General features: G+C 47.5%; 1 protein-coding gene, 1 long non-coding RNA gene and 1 pseudogene across 2 annotated transcripts; 1 reads left to right on the top strand and 2 right to left on the bottom strand.

Moving 5' to 3' along the window:
- Positions 1–9374: 9374 nt before the first annotated feature.
- Positions 9375–10264, bottom strand: LOC120646244. Its single transcript, XR_005664333.1, has 2 exons — positions 9885–10264; positions 9375–9779 (listed from the first exon to the last, which is right to left on the bottom strand). It is a non-coding gene; the product is annotated as an uncharacterized LOC120646244 (long non-coding RNA).
- Positions 10265–11742: 1478 nt separating this feature from the next.
- Positions 11743–13483, top strand: LOC120644355 (F-box protein At1g67340-like). Its single transcript, XM_039920975.1, has 3 exons — positions 11743–12213; positions 12317–12479; positions 12583–13483. Exons 1-3 carry the CDS (start codon positions 11996–11998, stop codon positions 13252–13254), a joined length of 1053 nt encoding a protein of 350 aa, XP_039776909.1. The 5' UTR covers positions 11743–11995; the 3' UTR covers positions 13255–13483.
- Positions 13484–19072: 5589 nt separating this feature from the next.
- On the bottom strand, positions 19073–21219 carry LOC120645606 (annotated as a pseudogene).
- Between the last annotated feature and the right edge of the window lie 1549 nt (positions 21220–22768).

Below are 22768 nucleotides of genomic sequence, written 5' to 3'. Positions count from 1 at the left end.
GGAAGAAGGCTGCTCCTGGTACTGGTACTGGGGCTCCTCAACTGGATCAGCGTCTACTCACGAACACATGGCCAAAACAATGCACGAAAATAAGCATACAAACAAACATTAACAAAAACTAAGAAACAGTACATCATTACAATAAAACAGCAAGAAAAACTAAGTCTAAACTGTTCTACTCGTTACAACGATCGCGTGGACAAAAAGAACACTAAAAACGGAGCTAAAACGCATTTTCTAGGCTAAAAACAAGTTCTAGGGGCTTATTTGTAAGAAAACAGAAGTTCCAGGGGTTTTTCTACAAAAACCGAGGACTAAAACGCAATTAATGACTAAATCTGAGGGCTAGCGTGCAAAAGGCCAGGTGCTGGACGGCGGGTTCAAAATCTAAAAAGATCAGGGGTCTAACGTCTAAGTGTTAAAAGGAAGGGCATACTTGAAAATATATTTCAACTGAGATGGACTGCGGGTTTATTTAGAATAAACCCAGGGTCTCTTTAGCAAAAGGGCGCGGGCGAACCGGTACGCACGATCCTGGGACGTCGGATCGCGATCGCGCGGCTCGGGTTGGACGGCAACTTGATCTAATCAGGGCCGTTGCCTGTGGATCCGGCGGTCCAGGGCAAAGGGGCGCGGGGGCGGCGGCGGGACGCGCCGGCGACGTGCTCCTGCGGCGGCGGGCGGCCGGAGGGGGCCAATCTCGGCCTCCCCGGGGGAGATTTGAGCAGGGCTGGGGTCTAGAAGCCTCTAGGCGACACGCGCGATCCTCCCAAGGGGTTAGCGGTGTTCGGGGGGGTCCGGCACGACGGGTGCTAAGGCGGCGGCGGCTCTGGGCCATGGCACTCGCCGGGGTGGCGTGTTCCGGGCTCGGATGCGGCCTACAGTCTAAGGCCACAAGAGCAAAAGGAGAAGGGGCCGTGTTTGTGCTCACCGAGGGTCTTGGTTGGGCAGAGTCGTAGCGCAGGACGGCCGGCGGCGCAGACTAACGGCGGAGCGGCGGCCGTGGTCGGGGACGGAGGCGATGCAGCGGTGCCCCAGGCTTCTGGTCTCCTCTGGTCGGCTCTTGATGTCGCTGCGAAGGTGTACTCGGGGTTCAGGGCGGCCGGAGCTTCAACGGCGGCGGTGCCGAGCAGTCCGTGCGGCGGAGCAGAGGGGTGTGGGCGGAGCTAGGGTGTCTCGGTGGCGGCTGCGGATGGGAGGACGGGGAAAGGCACAGGGGTGCCTATTTGTAGGGCGGCGGGAAGCCTTGGCGTGCGCGCCCGGGATGGAAGGATCGCCGGGATTGTGGCCGGGGATTTCGGCCAGGGGGGCGGGGTTGTTGCGCTGCGGCAGGGGTGGAGCTGGCAGGCGGGACCCACTGGTCAGCGGGCGGCGCGCGCGGTGCGGGCGAAGTAGGCCGCGTGGGCTGAGGGAGGCGGGCGTGGCGTGCGGGCGACGCGGGAGCGCGAGGCGGATCGGGCCGAGCGGGAGGGGCGCGCGGGCCGTTGCGGGGCTCGGCTGGGCCGGGTGGAAAGCTGGGCCGCGCACGGGTGGGAGAGGGAGTCTGGGCCGGCCGGTGCACTAGGCCAGGGAGGGAAAAAGGGAAAAAAGGTAAGTGGGCCGGGCTGCGTTTGGGCTGGGTCGGCTTGGGCTCGGGCCGGACTGGGCCGAGCGCGGGTTTTGGCGTGGGAGCGGGTTGGGCTGGGGTTTTCCTGGGTTTTGGGCTTCCTTTCCTTTTTCTTCTTCTATTTCTTTCCTTTCTAAATCTAATTCAAACAAAGTTTGAATTCAAATTTGAATTTGAATTCAAACCACACTCAAATAAAATTATGCACCAGCATGAATGCAACAAAAATTTAAACCTATGATAAATTTTAATTAATTAAGGAACAAAATTTAGATTAAATGCCAACTAAACACAATAAACCTTAGAAAATTTAAATAAAGCCAATTAAATTTATTGATAAATGCTGAAATTTAAAATTAGGGTGTTACATTATCGCAAGCTCTGCTTGCTCAGCCCGATGGGTCTGCTCCCTCAGGATGCTGGCTTGCGCGTCAACGAGCTGATCCAAGGTGGCTAGGTAAGTAGCCACTTGGTACAGGGGGTCCTCTTCATGGCGGCGCCATTCCAGGCTTCTTATGCGAGCCTCCCAAACTGGGGTTTTGATGGCCGGAGGAAATATCCTCATTGGTGTGGGGGCGAGATGTTCCTCAAAAATCTAGCACAGATAATGGAGCGCCTTCCTGACAACCGAGGGATAGGTGTCTTGGTACCTAAACCCGGTGGTGGTCACTCGCCATGGCTAGATGTCGGGGTAGCGGTCATTTTTGGCGATGACCAAGATCACCCTGCAGCGAAGGGTACCATGGTGCTTGTGCTCCCTGTTGTAGTACCTTGGGCGTTCTGAAACACCAAGGCTCTCCAGGGCATTGATCAAAAGGCTGGGGAAGCCAGGTGCAGCTTGGCAAAGTCCCTGGGTCCATCCTTCCTCAGCCATCTGGAACAGGCAAGAGTCAGTGGTGAGTGTTTGTGTGGAAAAAGGATTAAGCAGGGAAAGTTCTAATGTGGAAAGGCTTAGAAAAAGGGTTTCGATCCTAGGGGTCACGTCCTACGGCCAACCTACGGTTCTGATACCACCTGAAGCATCCCCACATAAGTAGAGACTAAATGTGACACAAACATCTACTAGGAAGAATTTGCCTACCAAGGACAAGAAAGAGTCAAGGATCAATAAGAAAATTTGTGCTGTGCCTAATGTGCATACAAGACTGTGTATACCTTGTGGTACTTTGAGGCTATCGTCCCTCTAAATGGCATCAGTCAGGATATGGGCATCATGTGCTGAGCCTTTCCAACCAGCTAGGACATAGGTGAACCTAAGATCAAAATCCACAACGGCCATTACATTCTGGGTGGTGGTGTGCTTTCTTCCTAGAAATGCGGCTCTTGATTTGGCAGGCACTCTAGCCAGCACATGAGTGCCATCAATTGCACCCATGCAATCCTACAATAATGGCTAGCACATTAGAACTGTAGGGATATGTGTAACCAGAAATTTTATTGCAACCCAGGATAGCAGGAGGAACCTTGAAGTAGGGATTCCAATGACGACTGTTTTGAATACGTGCAGGGACATTGGCTAAGGGTGGCAGTATCATTTCAGCTCTCAGCTCACCAACAGCAAACAACACCTCTTGGAAGTACCTACTAATAGTTTCAATAGACCTACGGAAAGGAAACTCGATGCACCTAAACCTTTGATTGTGACTAACAACATGCAGGAACATTACAACCTGCTCCTCAGTGTTGCAGTGGATGCTATCCCTGAGCAGGAAAAGGTCACACAACTGGAAGAAGGGTGCCCTCCGCATCCTGAGCAGATAGACACTGTGGACATCATCTGAGTGGTAGAGGATCTTCAAGTTGTTCTGTCGCTGCTCATCCCTAGCGCTCAAAGGTCCATAGGTTATACCAGCCCTGAAATTTGCAAGACCCCTAAACCTAACCATCATCCATGCATAGATAACACTGACAAGTGCTGCCCCCCCTAACAATGAGTTGACGGCGCCTAGAACCAAGACCATCTTCCATGGCTAAGATCAAAAAATTGCAAAAAATGAGATCATGCAGTGGTGACATTGTGCTGCATACATCAAAGAGAAAATCAAAATACCACGGCAGCGACATCTATATGAGCGCCACCTAGTGATAAACATAAGCATCACATCATTGACCATTTGCACAAGCGCAGGTACAAAATAAAAAAGTAATAACATGAAACCTTCAGATCTACAAGAAAATCAAGCATGTATGAACCACAGGCATGGTCAAATAAGTGCGGTAGCAATAAATCTGCAAGGGCAAAATGACCTAGAATGCAAGAAATTGAAGAAACAAATGAGGCAGCAAGAATCGAAATGTACACGACGATAAACAAGGAAGAGAGGAGGAAGATTAGGAAGAGACGAGGCAGCCCATGAGCCACGGCTGGGAAGGGAGCGGCAAACCTGCTCGGACCGGGCGAGGGAGGGCGACGAGCGAGGGCGAGGGAGAGTGACGAGCGAGGGCGAGGGAGAGCGACGAGACGAGCGAGTCTGCTGGCGGCACGAGCGAGGGGATTGTGGCGGCCGAGCGGTAACCCTAGCGGTGGAGATGGGTTTTGTTCCCTGCACTACTGGAGCGCCCGCGGACCGACTCAGGCCCGCCGAGATGCCCAGCCCAATGCAAGCCAGGCTGCACAACTTGGAAACGCCCGATTTCACCGTTTCGAGCAATGCAGGCCGGAAGCCCACTTTTGCACTATCGAAGCCTAGCTTAGGGCCTTCTGCAGAAATCCAAACAGAGCTGGGCTGCATTGCTGGAGCCTGTCTAAGGGTCTGGCCACCCAACCAATCAACCCCTATACTCCATGAATTATTCAAATTATGTAATTGACGTAGTGGGCGATATTACATCAAATCTTCATTTTTTAATTGAATACTGTGAACTATATCAATGCTAAGTGTAGAACTATGTTCTCAGTAAAATAAATACTAGCAATATGTAATGTACTGTCAAATTTTCATAAACAAACTCACCATGCAGGATATACCAAAAAAGACAAATAATATACATTTCACATATAAAAGGACCTTAGCTTGTATCTAGATCATAGGGAAGTAAATGGTACACATATTTCATGACCAACCGATCGGCCGAAAGGAGTCGGATAGTAATTCGGATATTATTTTCAGATATCCGAATATTTTTCAGATATCGGATGCAGATTCAGATATCGAATTCGGATATAAGAAGGGTAGTATCAGTTAGCTATCAGACATCCAGTTGAATAATCCGGATAGTCAAGTCAGATAGTAAATTCGAATAGTTGTATTATACCAAATACATATATGAATAAAACTCTGATTTACTCTCCAAGAATTTATAACTAGTTCATTTTAAATAAGAAAAAAATATAAGATTAGCACCAAAATTTTTCTAAAAATATAGTCTATCTACTGGTACTCTGTGGGGTTAATAAAAACTGATTTAATCTCTAAAATTTATAACTAGTTCATTTCGACTTAGAAAAATATAAATTAATAGCAAAGTTTTATCTAAAAATATAATCTATCTATTGGTACTCTATTGGAGTTGGATCTTATTTATTCCTTGTCTAGTTTGAGAAGTAATTCGAATTTAGCCTTTTGGAATGAGCAGAAGAATCAATTCGAGTGATTGTCAAGTATCATTAATGTAATAAGTTATAATGTCATTATTAATTGAGTATCTCCAATCTAAGATATGTAGCAAGTTAGAATGTCATGTAATAGAATCTCTCTTATCTATATGATAAGTTAGAACTATCAAGTAACTTTTTGTTAATTTGCTTCGTTAAACATAATCTAGTTAAGATTTGGACTCCTAGGGTGTGTTCGAATATTACAACAAATCTGATATGAATAAATGTTGCCTTTACTCGATATTCGAAAAAATATTCTTGTTCGACATTATCCTCATTCGGCTCACTCCGTATTCGACACATCTGTATTCATATTTTTAACCGAAGCAATCCGCATTTGTATTTGTATCCAAGTCTATCTGTGTTCGAATACGAATCCGATAGAAAATATGAAAATAAATACAATATCGATGATATCCGTCCATATCCGATTCGTTTACATTTCTACTAGTTCACACTGGATAAGAATACACTAGATCTTGGCTAAATTTCAATAAACTGCAATCATTATCCTCAAAATACTCATCAAACTTTCTTTCCATAATTTACAATTTTAAGTATGACCAAACATGAAAATATCACCGTGAAGTTTGAGTAAAAAAATGTTGGGGATGGCTAAGATCTCATGCTTAGATTAATCTGGACACTCCATTTATTGTTGCTGTAATTCAGGTGTTTTTATGATTCAACGCCCAAGTTTGGAGTTATAACAACATTACATGAAGGTTAGATAAGGATAAAATGATTTTAACTATGAAGTAAGCTAGCTGAATTGTATTCTGCAAAAAAGTTGATCTATTGTAACTCCGATATAAATGGATTGTATTTGATCTTGAATTGCACGCTATTAATAGAAACTTTTGATTTTTTTTATGTTTCTTGCATCCATCACAGAGGCGGGAAACATTTTTTTCTTAAAAATGTCTCTAATATTCATTTTTTTAAAAGATTCCAGTACCTAGCACACCTGTTACCATAGATTATTGCATGGCTACAAATTCAGGTGAGGATACTTTGGCAGTACTTAAACATCTAACCATGCAGACAAATCGTATGATGAATTATCAAAATTCCTTAGCGTTGCACAAAATACTTCCCATGATGATTACAAATAAGCTTCTAAAAATTAAAGGAGTGCTATGTGTACAAGTAAAAATAGAAGTCTGCCACAATTATAAACCATAGGCATCTGCACACACAAAGGAACAAACTATATACCCGCAAAAAAGGAACAAACTATATATGTGGAGATTAGTTTTGGGTGGATTAAATTATAACATACCCAACAAAACAACTTCTCCACTTCTAATTTTTTCAATGTATATTTTTTACTTTTTCCTCTACTGAATGTTTACATGTTGTCTTAAAAGAAACAATCTAACTATCGATATACTAAACCAAGGCTCCGCAAAGCTATTTGTGTGGCAATTAAAAACTTTGGCTAACATTTTATCTTACGTATTTTTCTCAATTCTATTTCGTACCCTAATTGATCATACTATATTATGCTGAACAGAAGGAAAATTTCAGTTCTGGGCATTATCATTAGAGAGAAATAATCAAGTAAAGCAAGCAAATCCAAACATTCATGTACGTTGTCAGATCTATGTGGACAGGCGACAATGTCATCATGTATATTTGTGAAAGGGGCATGCCATCCACAGGCATATGTGTACATCATCATATTAATTGCATATATCTGCCACAACCATTTGAAAACTTCAAATCATGTAATTTGTGCAAAGGATACACAAAAGCAGTATACCATACTCTGCTAGTGAATGACTTAAAATCCATTATTGACTCTTTTCTCACCAAACCTTTGTTTCTGCCATGTGATAATGTGTCATGTCAAGAGTAAATTACGTCCACGCATACATTTTCGATCAAATCAACATACAATACAAGTACACAAAATATGATATTTTAATTTTGGTAATTATTCTTGTGAAAATGACTAGCTAGGCAATTTGAGTTTTATACGATGTTGATTTGCTACATAGTCTGTTTGGATAGTTTCTTGTGAAAATGACTAGCTAGGCAATTTTCTTTGTCTACTTCAGTTATATATATCATCATCGAGACGACCTTTCCATGCGCATGCATGCTTGCATGAAGTCTAGCAGAGAAAGCAATAATCGCATATTATTGAGGCTTCGGCGTGATTATTTTGGAGTGTATTCATGTCAATATGAAAATGTAAACGGACATGGTCTGTTGGAAGAGACAAACGATAGATCTATACATGCTCAACAAAATAAGCATCCCGGCCATGACGAGTTTGGCAGCTAAGCCAGTGCAGATGATGACTACATACTCTGCTCTGCTGGTCAAGCAACAAGCTGTATTACATCTAAAAGGTACGTTCCTCTATGGAATCATTGATTGGTTTGTGTTTGGAAATATCATTGGGATGAAGAGGTACATGCTTGTTTACGTTAATTAATAAACTATACCAAGGCCGTTCTTCTGCAAGAACGTCAAAGGCAGAAGTAGGAATCAAACTGGTTTTAGTTTTCTTTAAGATATGGATGTACGACTGATTTTGATGAAAATGCATTTAGTAGGTAAGCCCATTGGATACGTTCTCCGGCTAGTTAACCGAAATATAATATAAGCAAATTGTCCATATTTTCCCAACAGTTTAGTTTTTTTGTCTAAACTAGTAGGTGCGTATAACTCAACAATTTTTGACATTAGGATCTTAATATGTTTGCAAAACAATACAAAACCACATTCGTGTGAAGCGTGCTTTTCAAGAAAAAAACAGCTAACCTTTATCAGTTTAATTTAAAAAATTCTGAATCTATAGGCTCCTTATTAGAAGATATAGTGTCGTCAAAGTGTGAAATAAAGATCTGAGCAGTGATGATGAGTACATTTGCACCGTGACCCGAGATAGCTGCGTGGAACAAACTATGCCAGTGCATGATCCGGACCGTATGAGTGACAAGCAGCTAACCTAATCAATACTACCGTCTCTTTTTTTCATGACACGTAGGATACAAGATGAACCCAAGCAATCGACCAGTAATAACTCTGCTGGTGTCACGCATGATCAGTCACTGCACAGTGCGTATCCTGGCCTGGGCGCCATACAGCACAGCATGCACATGTCGCTAAGTTCTCCACACCATACGTAATCCTATCACCTGATGTCGATTTAAATATTAATTACCAAACTAATTAATGAACAATAGGGTAGCTATAGGATGTGGAGTATAGCTGCTGCAAGCCTGCAAGTCATCCAGCTACGCAAGCAAGCAAGCAGCACAAGCCATGTTTTGCGGCGTCCGGCCGGTTGCATACATGTACGCATGCTGTCTTTTTCAGCCAGCTCACTTTGTTCCCCCCTCATCGTCTGTCAACGCGCGCGCGCCCGCATGCCTTCTGAAACTTCAGGAGAAATAGGTGTCATCGTCTTTGTCAGGTTTCACACAAGCATCCGCGCCTCCATGGATAGAGAGCATGCATGCTACTCAATGATTCACTTATATGCATTATCCCTTCATTTGCAATTATGATAAACATATATATCGTTTGAAATTATAAGGATTGTTTTATTTTATTAATTATGACAAAGCCTTTAACCAGTAAATACTCTATAATGCATAGTTTTTGTGAGACAAAGTTGATGTCATCATTAGATCAGGTTGTATTCAAAAGCACTTTCATATAAGTATAATTTTATATCTAACTGCAGAAAAAGTATAATTTTATCAAAATATCTAAAACGAGAGGGCTTTCGTTTTAGCCTAACACGAGAGCCCTCTTGTTACGGGGAGTGCAGACAGGGGGGATGTAACTAGCAAACAGATAAAGTAACAATAGTGTGAGCTCCGACGTCAGAATTTGGGGTTCGGGTTCGGGTTTTGGGGTTGCGGTTGAGGGCAACTTGTTCTGTCGGACCTAGAGGGAGCTTCGGGTAGGCGGCTAGCCCGGCGGTGGGGGAGGGCGGTGAGGCTGCCGTCACTACTACAAAAAGAGCTATAGTCACCGGTTCAAATGAGCCTTAGGTACCGGTTCTATAACCGGTACCCGGCAACCGAGACCAATGAAGCCTGTCTTTGGCACCGGGTAAATCACCCGGTGCCTATGACCTCCTTTAGTACCGGTTGGAATACCAACCGGTACCAAGGGCCGCTACGCCGTTCGCTTGCATCCTCCCCCGTTCCCACAAAATACTGAATTATTCATAGATCCACAAATTATTGAATTGACAGAATATTCACAATACTCATAGATCCCACAAATTATTCAAAAAGTTGTTCACAAAATAGATGCAATCCATACAACATACATCTCTATTTCAGAAATCAGAAAAGTAAGAAAAAAAAAGAAAAAATCTCCCACGATGGCAGCGGCGGCGGCCAGTTGCCCATGCGTCTGCACCCCACGGCCGGCTCCCGCGGCGACGGCCCTCGCGCCGCACCCCACGGCCGGCTCCCGCGGCGACGGCCCTCGCGCCGCACCCCACGGCCGGCTCTGCGGCGCCGGCCCTCGCACCGCACCCCACGGCCGGCTCCCGGCCAGCTTCTGCGCTCCACCATGGCGGACCCCCGGCGAGCGCCCCAACTGCACCACCGCAACGAAACATCGATCACCACGAATTGTTCACAAATCTCCAGCACAAAACGAATCGGGGGGCAGCGAATCGATCGAATCGAACATACAACTCACCTTATCCGAGAAACCAATCGAATTTCAGGTGGATCTTCACTCCGCCAGACTCGCCTCCAGCCTTCGGCGGCTTACCGGTGCGGAAGCCGAGGCTGCTCCAACCCGAAATGGACGCCGAAACCAGTCCCACCACGGGCGACGTGCGGCGCCACTCCAGCAAACCCTACGGCTGTCAGCTCGCTACGGGCGCATCGGGCAGGCGAAGGAGGAGGAGGAGGAGGAGGAGGCGACGAACGACGGTGAGCCGACGATAAATATGCAGGAGACGGAGGGGAGGGGAACGGGAGGCGGAGTGTGAGACACAGACGACAAGGCAGGCCGAGCGGCGGCCCGCAGCAGCGCTCCGCAGCGGCGGCCGGCGACGGCCAGCGCGCCCCGCAGCGGCGGCCGGCGACGGCCAGCGCGCCCCGCAGCGGTGGCCGGCGCGGCCCGCAGCAGCGCCCCGCAGCGGCGGCCGGCGGCGGCCCGCAGTAGTGCCAGCAGCGGCCCGCGCGCCCCGCACTCCAAAGGATAAGGTAGAGAGACGAGAGGCAGAGAAATGAGAGCGGTGGAGAGAAGATCGGCGCCAGCACTTAGAAATATCTGGAACAGAGGCCGCCCCCACTCTTTTGGTACCGGGTGGTTGTTTCCACCAGTGCCGAAACTCGACTTTTGGCACCGGTGCGTGCTATTACCCGGTACCAAAATACATCTTTTTCATTGGTTCCGGGTTTTGGCATAAATCGGTGCCAATTTTTAATCATTGGTACCGAGTTGTCCCATGACCCGGTGCCAAAAGCTCTTCTGGACACCTCGAGCTATTGGTCCAGATCAAAAAGTACCAGCTATCGTTGCACCCGGTACTAATGCTCGTATTAGTACCGGGTGAAACAACAAGCGGTACTTTTGATCTGGACCGATGTCCCGTTTTCTAGTAGTGCGTCGGCCAGGGTAGCGGAAGATAACCGGTAGGCGGTATCGGGGCGGGACGCTCACTGGAGATGAAGATGAGGTAGAGAGGAGGACAATGAGAGGAAGGAGGATGGGGAAGGCGACGACACACAGACGCCGGCGAGGTGAAGAATGGCGGCGGAGCGGGGTGGAGGCGTGCGGGTGGTGGTGGAGATTCAATGCCGTCGTAAGGCATTGATTGTCCGAGTTCCAATTAAGATTCTGATTAATTTGTTTGGATTCCGACTAAGATTACGAACCGAACTGATTAGGATTCCTATTAACGTACCGATGAATCATTGATTGTTTTAAAAATAGTAGAGATAGAGATTATCTACGGCATTTCTTATCTTTCTCACGCGGCTTTTTAGTTCCAACATTAAAAATTTATCCACAAACAAAAGCATGGCTTGTATAATCCATCTCTTAATTAGTTAGCACGTGCCATTTATATCTGGTTTGAAATCTTAACCAGTATCTCTGCACATATAGCATCAGTTAACTGATAAGGTAAGTTTTAATCACAAAACTGTAATCTTGGTGATTGATCGATCGAGGGGCACCATCTTACACATTACTATGTTAGTCGTAAAACTATTTTGCCTGACCATATTAATAGCGAGTATGAGATATTCCATATGTATTACTCCCTTCCAAAATATAGGTAGATTTTGATTTTTTTTTAAATCAAATTTTTTGAACTTTGACTGATAGTGATTTTTTTTGTCCATGTGCGCATAGTATATAGTGAGCTTTTTTTAATGGCTGAGCCCACAGGCCAGCCGGCCTGCGATCGTCGACCTTATCTGCGGTGTCCCCCCGCGTCAATAATGGAGCAAGCAACTAGCACGTTCGAGATCGCGGGGGAAACAGCCGCACGATACGAATCGGAACCATGCATAAACGGCGCAGCGATCCACGAGCCGCGCCCCGCCGCTCGTTGCCGAACGGCCGCCCCACGGCAGCGGCGGGGCGGCCGGTCAGACGCCGCCGCCGCCGTGCGGGGCAAATCCGTCCAACCAACCACCGCGCAGCGCGGCCCTCCCCTCCGTACGCCACGCGTACGCCTGCTTGCGTCGCGTCTATATAAACCCTCCTGCACCGCACATCCCCCCGCCCCCCTCTTCTCCCGCACCGCACCTCGCCGTCCAGGCCGCAGGGTGCCGGCCCGGCCAGCCGCCATGAGGAAGCCGACGAGGCGGCGTCGCTCGAGCTCGATCAGGAGTGGTGGCGCTGAGGCGGCCACGCTAGCAGTAGCAGCAGCGAAGCTGGGCGTCGCGCTCCGTCACGGCGGCGTAGACGCGTTCGACCGCCTCCCCGACGACCTCGTCCTCGCCGTGCTCGCTGCGCTCGCGGCGCGCGCTGGGAGCCCCACCGACCTCGCCGCGGCGGCGCTGACGTGAGCACACCATGTCTCTGCCGCGTTTCACGCGCCCGGTACTCTGTTCCGATCCCCCGTCGTCGTGCCCTGTTTGTGCTGAACTCTCTCGTGTCATGCGCAGGTGCAGGAGGTTCCGGGACCTCGCGGCGCACCCCGCTGTGCTGTCGCGGGCGGCGGGGACGGCCGTGGCCGTGCGCGCGGGGGCATGGTCGGAGGCGGCGCACCGGTTTCTGCGGCGGTGCGCGGCGGCCGGCAGCCTGCACGCCACCTACTTCCTCGGCATGGTAACCGCCGCGCACGCCGACGGCCTCTGCTCTCCTTCCTCTGCTTCTCGATCTCAGGCCATCGCCCGTCCTCTGTTTCTTGACGCCGACCATGCATTGCCAGGTGAGGTTCTACTGCCTCGGGAGCTGGGCGGCGGGGGCGGCGCTGCTGGCGCGCGCGGCGGGGGGCGGGCACGCGGCCGCGCTGTACGCGCTGGCCGTCGTGCGGTTCAACGGCAGCGGCGGCGGCAAGGCGGACAAGGACCCGCGCGCGGGCGTGGCGCTGTGCGCGCGCGCCGCGTGGCTGGGCCACGTCCCGGCGCTCCGCGAGCTCGGCCACTGCCTCCAGGACGGCTACGGCGCGCGCCGCGACGCCGCGGCCGGCCGCCACTTCCTGCTCCACGCCGCGGCGCGCGAGCTCGCCGCCGCCTCGTCGTCAGCGCGCCGCCGCGGCCCCGCCGGGGAGCAGGACGACCACGGAGGCGCCGCGGCGGCCAGCCGGTTCATGGTGGAGTGGTGGGCGCTGATGAGCGCCGAGAAGCCCGCGGCGTCTGCGGCAGACGGAATCAGATGCGGCGCCGGCGAGGACGCGGAGGAGGAGCTGCGCCTGTGCTCGCACGCGCGGTGCGGGCGGCGGGAGACGCGGCGGCATGAGTTCCGGCGGTGCTCGGTGTGCGGGTCCGCCAACTACTGCTCGCGCGCGTGCCAGGCGCTGGACTGGAAGCGCGCGCACCGCGGCCGGTGCGGCGCGGCAGCCGCCGCCGCACGCTGGCTCGCCGCCGGGAACGCGTACTGAACGCACGCTGGCCGCTCGCCGACGACACGTGCGGCGCACATGTAACATATCTCTTGTGCATAGTACTGGAACTACTAGGTAGGGTAGTCGTCGAAGCAACTTAGTTGTTCTTTTCTGTCGATGTGAGTTTCGAGTCGAGTAGGGATTAAGTTAAATGAAGTAGAAATCTTAAAAAATCACCAATCTAGACATTGTTAATTATCTATATATTTGCGTTAATTTGGATCCACCATCAGTAGTTAATAATGAGGATGATTGTGATGGCGATGGACATGAATGAGCCAGGTGGCAAGAACATGTGGGAAGAGCGGCAAGCTAGGGACAATCCTAATTGAAAGTTTCGTATTTATATAAGAAGTGCATTTTACACTGAGTTGCAAAGTGTTGTTTTCATCACTTACGCGCCGACTTGAACAAATCACAATAGTACTTCGATACGAATAATCAATTTTGCCAACTTAACAGTGTGTTGTGGTGGTAGCGGCGAGAGAGGAGGATGGGAGTCACCTTGGTCATGCCTAATAAACGGTAGCAGTAGTGCAATACTGTAAATACATTTTTCTCGAGCAAACTTGCAGTACTATTTTATTGTGAGGAAACAATGTAAAATTTGCAACCAAACAAAGTTTTCAAAATCTCATACCCAATTATTAATTCTGCTTATGGGGAGTAATTAACACTGATATGTACTTTTATATGATGAGTGCAATAGTATTTTCTTAACGCTGCCGAAAAATTCATAAACTACAAATCAGCTCATGCCATTTTCAAATGTTATAGCTCAACACTCAATCAATGTTAATATGGAACCAATGCAAAATTACTACCTTACACAATAGTCTCACTACTACGAAAAGCATTTGTAGGGGAGCGTAAAAACGCATTTTTTTGGGCGGGTAGCGCGCCCGTTACTAGTTCTCGCTGCTAAAAATAACTATTTTCAGGGGCGGGTAGCGAAACCGCCCCTAAAAACACATTTGCAGGGGCGAGCCACCCCCACCCTCCCCTACAAATCTATTTTCAGGGGCGGGTCACCGCCCTGCTCGCCCCTAAAAATAACTTTTCAGGGGCGGGCAGGGCGGTGACCCGCCCCTGAAAATGAATTTGCAGGGGTGGGTGGGGGTGACCCGCCCCTGCAAATGAATTTCTGACCCATTAAAATAATTAGTAATTCATTTTTAATTTATTTTGCGGTGTTTTAAAATTTGAATTCCCACTTTATAAATCTACCAAGCTAAGTCTATATTGACCCATTCTGATCCAACACTCAAATAACAATACAATCAAATAAAATTTCAGAAGATAAAGGAATAGCAGTACAAGCTGTTCAATGACAATAGTAGCTATACATCCATGCATATTACAAATTTATAGCTACTGCATTACTCGCATCCGTAGATAGATAAGATAGTTGCGGTCTCCAATCGTCCACCCCAGAACTTCATCAAAATATACTAGTGCACGAACAAGTGCGCTCTCCTCCACTTCCCATTGGTGGCCACATATAGAACTACAAATATCAAACAATGGAGTGTTCGGCTGACTTGTCCTGTAGAAGGAGAGCTTTGCTTGAAACCTGCAACCTCTTGTAAAATATGGCTCTATGCAAGTCAAACCTAAGGTATCCATGACTTGATTTAGAATAGCCCGAAAGCTAACTGATGCAATGGTATATTGATGATCAATGAGATCCTGCAAAAAGGTGATAATAACATTATGAAATTTGAAAGAATAATGCAACATTACTAAAGTTAACAATGACTAAAAAGAAAATCTCATATTATGTCTTGTCGATTAAGACGATAAAGCCTCTCTATAGTCAGAATAACATTGGATTCTCTCGCCTGTAGCTGCTTAACTCGAAAAATATGAAAAGTCGGGCACAAAATACCCATGATTCTTAAGCTACTGCAGGCATGCCTCCACCGCTAGCCTCTCATAAGTTGTCCAAATGGATGCCTCTCCACCCACAGCGGCAATTGAAACCATGGGTATCATCGAGGAGGATGGATCCTCTCCTGGTACCATCAAGGACCACTCTATATGTCGAACAAGTATTTGAAAAGAAATATGTACCCTTTTGATATCCGGTTGCCGAACAAGCTCTTGTCGAGCCACAAAAGTAGTACCACCCAAACCTTGGACAACATCTTCAAGCCATCTAACAAGGTTGATATGCTGCATTGTATGTGAGAAAAATTTAAAATTATTTGAAGCTACATTGTATGTGAGCAAAACTATATGAAACTAACAAATGAAACTTACAACGTTTGGAATTGATCCGCGCGTTCGATCACCCAGTGGCAAGTCAATCTCTTGATGGAAGTGTATGCCTGGCTGCTAAGCCACAAAATTGTCCATAAGCGCACGACCACCACCACGGAACATCTAACAGTATTCACATTAAGTAAATATGAATAACAAAAATTCATAGTGTAACAAAAGTTCACTAATTCATGTACTCCCATTCTAATTCAAATGAAAAAAGTTCTAACTCTATTCCCTTACCCTAATCGTATAGGTTCTAACCCTAACCCTAACCCTACATGTTCTAACCCTAACCCTAAGAAAGGGGCTGGACAGGGGAAGGCAATGGCACGTACCGTGTGGCTTGGAGAGGACCGAGGGTGGCACTGTGACGAGTCGCGGACGAGGAGAGGTAGTGGCGGCGGCGACGGCGCGGGTCCTCCTCCTCGTCGAGCTCTAGGCGTTGCAACGGCGGAGGTCGGGGCAGTGGTGGAGGAGGAGGTGGCGGCGGATCCGGGCGTCGGCGAGGATGAGGTGGCGGTAGCGGCGGTGAGGAGGAGGAGGAGGAGAAGGTGGCGGCTCCGTGGAGGTCGGGACGGCGGTGGAGGAGGAGGCGACGGCGGATCCCGGCGTCGGCGAGGAGAAGGTGGCGGTAGCGGCGGAGGCGAGGAGGAGGTGGCGGCGGCGAGGAGGAGGAGAGGAGGAGGGAGTGGAGGAGGAGGTGGCGGCGAGGAGGAGGAGGTGGCGACTGCGTGGAGGTCGGGGCGGCGGCGGAGGAGGAGGCGGTGGTGAGGAAGAGGAGGAGGTAGCGGCTGCGGCGGAAATCGGGGCGGCGGCGGCGGATCCCGGCGTCGGCAAGGAGAAGGTGGCGGCGGCGGCGGCGGCGAGGAGGAGGAGGAGGAGGTGGCGGCTGCGAGGAGGAGGTGGCGGAGGGCATATATAGGAGGTAGTTTGTAAAGGCGGGTGGCGGCCCGGCCTGCCCCAACAAATCGGTTTGTAGGGGCGGGTGGCGGCCTGCCCCGCCCCAGCAAATCGATTTGTAGGGGCGGGTGGGGACCCGGCCCGCCCCAACAAATATTTTTGCAAATTATTCAGAAATTTGGATTAATGCAAAAAAATAGTAAAACACATGATAAAATTGTAAAATTTTTACCATAGAAAATTATGATATGTGTAACATAAGAAAAATATCAAAATCATATTTCAGAGCATATAATGAATAAATGTTTTCAAACAACAAAGTATACCTATGTCACACTGCTATGTCATACAACTTAAGGCTAGCTTTGTGTTTTAAACACTCTTTGACACTAAACGTGTTGAATTGTATTTTTCATATTTTTTTATAATTCTACATGACAGTACATGCTTATGGTAGAAATTGCATGTTGTTCTAAGTATTTTGCATCCCCATTTGAAATAAATGAATTTTTCGAATAGATTGAAAAATTATTTGTAGGGGCGGCTCACTCCTGCAGCCGCCCCTGAAAATGCTTGTGGTCCCGCCCCTACAAACCGCAAGCATTTTCAGGGGCGGCTGAGGGGGTGAGCCGCCCCTACAAATGCCATATTTAGGGGGTGGTTCGTTTATATAGGACCCGTGCCTCATTTATAGGAACGGGTGACTTTTTGGTCCACCCCTAAAAATAAATCGAGGCATTGCTGCAAATCGTTTTTGTAGTAGTGTGTGCATAGAAAATTTTGGTTATCTTTGGTTAATGCTTTTTTATATTTCCTATTAATGAATGTCTCAGTTTCATCTTTCAAAATTTCTAAATAACAGCAAGATATAGCTTTTTATCTTATCATCAGTTATTGGGATACTTTGCTGTTATTTTGAAATTTCTATAAAAGTAACTTACACTCACGATACACCAACTTGGTAAGTGGGTGCACATTGGTTCAATAATTATTAATTATTTAGTATGGTGTAATATCTTGACAAATTAGTACCTCTACGGTTCAAATGTGGCCAGCGTGGCAAAATACAGAAGAAATACAGTGAGCGGTCGCGGGGAACTGTAGGACATAACATTGGGGAGCTGTTAACGCAAATTTGGTTGTTTCATGGGATGAAATTCTCTAGTTCTCTGCTGTATTGCTCGTGACCTTGCTCGATCTCTGCTTTTTTTAGTTTGATTTGGGATTGAAAATTGGCATAAAAATGATCTTATATGGTGACATAACATAATTTTTTACAGATTTAAAATCCAAGGACAATGTTAGCCTATCCAAATGACAAATAAAGTCAAAACAAAAATTAAGTTATATGGCCGTTATATTTTGCTCCATGGTTTGCGGAGGCTAAAAAGATAGTAAATCTCTGCAAGTTGTTGTGTGAGATAGTATAATTTACTCATTTCTAAAAAAACAATTTTTTTTGAGAAATTTCTAAAAAAACAATTAACATCCAGATAACAAACAAAGGTGATCCAACCGCTTTCCTTCGTTTGCTTTTTTTTTTCTCTCTCTATTGTAGTGTTGTTTTATGTTCAGTTTTTTGCTGCCTGTGGGCTCAACCCATTAACGGTTTTGTGGGCTGAAAATGCTGCCCAGTAACAATTAATGGTTGTCTTGCGTACGTGGGATTGGTATTTGTTGTTCTGCTAGGCTCTTTGTGAACTGTGTGTTTTTCAGCCGTCGCATGTCTATAACTAGCTTATGCTGAGCAGAAAATTCAGGACAATATGTTATTATACATAGATCACATATAGCTAATTAAACATTCAAGTTTGTTTATCCCTATGTTGGTTCGACAGAATTGTTAGGATGCCAGTACATTTTTCGACGAAATAGTATGGACTTGTAGCTAAGATTGTATGGTCTCCCCATGACTGTTAATCTACAAATACTGCACAGAAAGTTTATTTGTAATTTATTTGGTCTCAGGCCCTTGGTAATTGCCTTTTTTTCAAACAACTTCATGATTAATCTAGGCCTAGCTGCCTTGAAAATAATGGTTTTCAAGGGCCACATCCGCATGATGTCCCACTAAACTTATCAATAATAACCACCACGATTAACACGTTGTTCCTTAATTAGATGTCACTACACTTACCAATCACTACAAATGGTCCGAGTCCTACGTTGTTAATCTAGAGTAGGAAGAGCACTTGATGACATTTAAGCACTCTTCAAAGTTCAAATCAGTTTTTTTTCCTAACTAGGTGTCAAAAAGAGATAAAATCTTACTCCTAATTGAGCAACAACATAAAAGGGGCTGTAAATATAAGCTATATATATATATATATATATATATATATATATATATATATATATATATATATATATAAAGGTAGTCAACATTTAGTGATTAAAATTTAAAAGTCCACAAAAGGTAGGTGTCCATATAAAGGTACAAACTGTGTACTCGTGCAGCCACCTACATATAGGGCGCATGTACGGTACATTATATACATACAATCTTACACAAATACATACTAACCCAAATTATTAACTACCCAAACACAACCCAACATGGATCAATGTACGTCTTCCTCCTTTAGTTTGCACAGCTAAACCTACTAGCTAGCTGGCTACACCACTGATGTTCATCAGCTAATCAAGCAGCTTAAAATTCTTCACCGCCGCGAACTGCACGGCAGACCAACGGCTCCTTCATCTCCTTGGACAGCCGGAGGCGCTCTCCAAGCTTGACGGGCTTCGCCGCCGGCGACCACTCGTACTCCTGCATGAGGCGTCCCACCCAAAGCTGCGCCGCCGGGGCACACCCTCCGGCCCAACCCGAACGGCGCCAGCCTCAGGTCGGAGCCCAGCACGCTCACGTGGGTCCCGCCAGTGGGCCCTCCCAGCGGGTCCCCTCCGAACCGCTCGGGCCGGAACGCCAGCGGGTCCCCCCAGACGGCCTCGTCGCGGGAGATGGCCCACATGTTCACCATCGCGGTGGTCCCCGCGGGCACGGCGTGCTTGCTGACGCGGGTGTCCCGCACGGCCAGGCGGGCCCACGAGAGGAGCGGGCCCGGCGGGTGCATCCGGAGAGTCGCCTTGATGACGCGCTGGAGGAAGTGTAGGCGGGAGATGTCCGAGTCCGTGAGGGGATGGGGGCCCACCGCTGCGTTGATCTCCCTCGAAAGATCATTTCCTGCAATGCATGTATACAGGGATTATCAGTTTAATTATCACGGACATTGTTCGATGGTTTTTTGTCATTGGGTAATATAGTAAATACTATAAGAGATAAATGTGAGTCAAACAATGCTAATGAGATTATTAGCAATTTTTTTGTCACCCTCAGAAAACAAGTATGTATAGTTTAATGACTGTTTTCTGAGGGTGGCAAAAAATTGCTAATAATCTGATTTTGATAATTAGTTTGTGTGGTGATCAGCGCATTATCTAATTAACTAGATCAAAAATATAATTAGATAATGCGCTGATCACCACACAAACTAAATTTAATATTGTTCATAAAAAACAATTTGATTTTAAGAAAAAAACATTATTATAATTTCTTTTCTGAAATGTTGTAGTATATACATAGAAAAATTAGAGGTTGGGGTTGTGCAGTCATTACCTAAAAATTATATATATGTATAGAAAATAGTATATATAAATAAGGATTTTAGTTGAACTACTGAGGTAAAATACTAAAATAAAGTAAGCCATGAAATTTTTCTATGATGCATATGTTTACCATGTCCCTATAATGCACCTGTGAAACATGTGACAATCCATACCATACCACCTGTGCATGAGATGAAAAAGATGTAGCTCACTCACCCATAGCACAGCATTCACATCAGAGTCCTCCAACCTCTCATCTTCTGGCAGTGTAAGCATGTAGCTGAGCAGGTCATCCCTCTCCTGGCAATCCCCTGCCACCCTCCTCTCCTCAATGATCTTCCCAAAATACCCTCTAACCCTAGCGGCCAGCCTCCTGCACGCGGGCCCCACGCCCTAGAGGTCCATCAGCGGGCCCCACAGTGTCGTGTAGTAGTAGTCTCCCAGGTTGAACGTGCCCACGAGCTCATACCCTTCCCTCACCATCTCACCGAGCTCATCGCTCACAGCACCAACCTCGAGGCCGAGAACGCTGCCGGCCATGCTCTCAAGGGAGGCCCTCTGGAGCAGGGCCCTCATGGCCACCTCCCCGGACCTCTCCATCTGGTCCGCGACGTGCCGGACCACGCCGTCGGCGACGCGGCGGCGGATGCCCTCGAGCGCGGCGAGGCAGTGCGGGGAGAGCATGCCGACGCCCGCGGCTCGGCGGAGGCGGCGCCAGTACTCGCCGGCGGGGGCGAACCCAATGGCACGGCAGAACATGAGCTCCCGCGCCACGGCCTTGGGCGGGCGGTCGACGAAGGTGGCGCCTGACAGGATCTCGCGCGCCGTCTCCTGGTGGCTGCTGATCACCACGGGCATGGCGCCGAGGGTGAGTGACATCAGGCGGCGCGCGCCGTGCGCGTCGGCCAGCGCCGCCAGGCGGCGGTGCATGAGCGGGCCGGACACGGCGGGCAGGGAGCCGACCAGCGGCCACCCCCGCGGCCCCGGGATGGAGGCGGCGGCGGCGCCATTATTGTTCCTACCTCGTGCACAGCGGGAGGTGACGACGGTGAACGGCAGGGTGACGGCCGCCGCGGCTAGGGAGATGGACAGGAGGGAGAAGAGCCATGGGGGCTGTGCGCCAGGGCTGATGGTGGTGGTGGTGTGCATGAGGAAGATCAAGGAGATCATGGTGGTCATTAGTTCGGTCTTCATGGCCATATAGATAACCTAAAGTACTACTCTCTTTTGTGTGTGTGTGTGTGTGTGTATGTGTGTTTGTGAACTATGTATGTAGTTAACCTAGCTTAACTCTAGTGATTAGTGCAACAAGTGCAATTATGGTTGCTAATGCAAATAATACACTACTTGGCTTGCTAAATGAGCTCAACAAGAGATGTTTTTCAGCTCTGGTTGCTTGGATTGTAAGTTGGAAGAAGTTAGTGGGCACGGTGAGCATTGCTTGTGACGAAAGGGCCCCTATTTATAGTGATGGAGGGGGCGTGTGGTTGGTTGGCAGAAAGTGTGTGCATATTATTGCTAGTGCTCTCTTCCTTTTCTTTTAGTTACAGGGTTCATTTCTTTAATGGCCAGCTATAGCCATGCATGTAGAGGCTAGCCTCTAATAAGCTGCGGCTTGTGTTGTGTGCACACATGGATGTCTAGTGTTGCATGGCAGGCATGCACAAGTAGTACGAGATGCAGGATAGCTTGTGTTTGGACACAGTTCTTCAGAATATTTCACTATAAGTATAAAGATATAGTAAGGTAAACATTTTCTTCTTCTTTTCTGCTTAACGTCGCCTTCTGTTAGGTAAATTTAAGAAGCTAGTAGATTACACGCACGCACGAGACTAAATCAGCTAATATTCCATTTACCTTAGGCCACGTAGTACAGTCAGGCACAATGTCTTACATAATGAAGAATGAGAAAGGAGAAAAGGGAAAGGACGAGCTTGCATAAAAGAGATTGGCCGTTTTGTAGGTGTTACCTTTTAATTTTTTTATAGTAAATGATGTGGCCAAAATTGAACATACAGTAGAGGATTCTTCTCTTGACTACTTATTGAAGGGCGATCATAAAGTCAAAATTTGCATTTTGACCCTACCTGTTTTTCAGTAGTGGACTCAACCATATTGAGATGTGTTGAAGCACTTGTAAGATTTTAATATTCTTTATGGCTTAAAATGTAAATGTGAAGAGATAGTCGTATTCATAATCCTTAGAGTACTAGTACTCAGAGGTACCCCTCGTAATATAACATAGAGAGGATTGGTCTTGAAATCAAGTTTGCAAATATCCATTGCACTTGAAACATATCACTTTGGTGTGTATTGAGGTTTTCTTTTGTAAAATTTGAGCTAAGTTTTCCTTTAGCAAAATAGCAATAACTTTGAAATGTATTTCCTTAAAATTTAGTACTTGTTGCAATTACCCTAGCAGTTATTTTTCAACTTATCCTAGGACTAAGGATGGCAACGGGTCGGGTTCGGTTCGGGTGGAGTGCTTGGGAACACAAAAGCGAAACCCGAACCCGCCCCGGACTTTAATTCGGGTCAAAATTCATCCCCAAAACCGAAATCTGCGGATACCCGAAACCCGACGGATAATCCAAAACCCGATTTTTTTTACAAACAAGCGTTCTAGAAGGAAAATAGGTTGCCCCCACCGCGCGGGGCGCCTCCGCGCCTGCGTGCAGGGCACGGGCGGCCTCTGGCCCTCTGCCGTGTGGGGGATTTGGCGAGGGGCAGGCTGCGCCCGGCA

This window comes from Panicum virgatum, chromosome 8K, assembly GCF_016808335.1.
Source record: "Panicum virgatum strain AP13 chromosome 8K, P.virgatum_v5, whole genome shotgun sequence".
Lineage (NCBI taxonomy): Eukaryota > Viridiplantae > Streptophyta > Magnoliopsida > Poales > Poaceae > Panicum > Panicum virgatum.
Note: the sequence above shows the minus strand (reverse complement) of the source record. Positions and strands in the feature narration are given on the sequence as shown.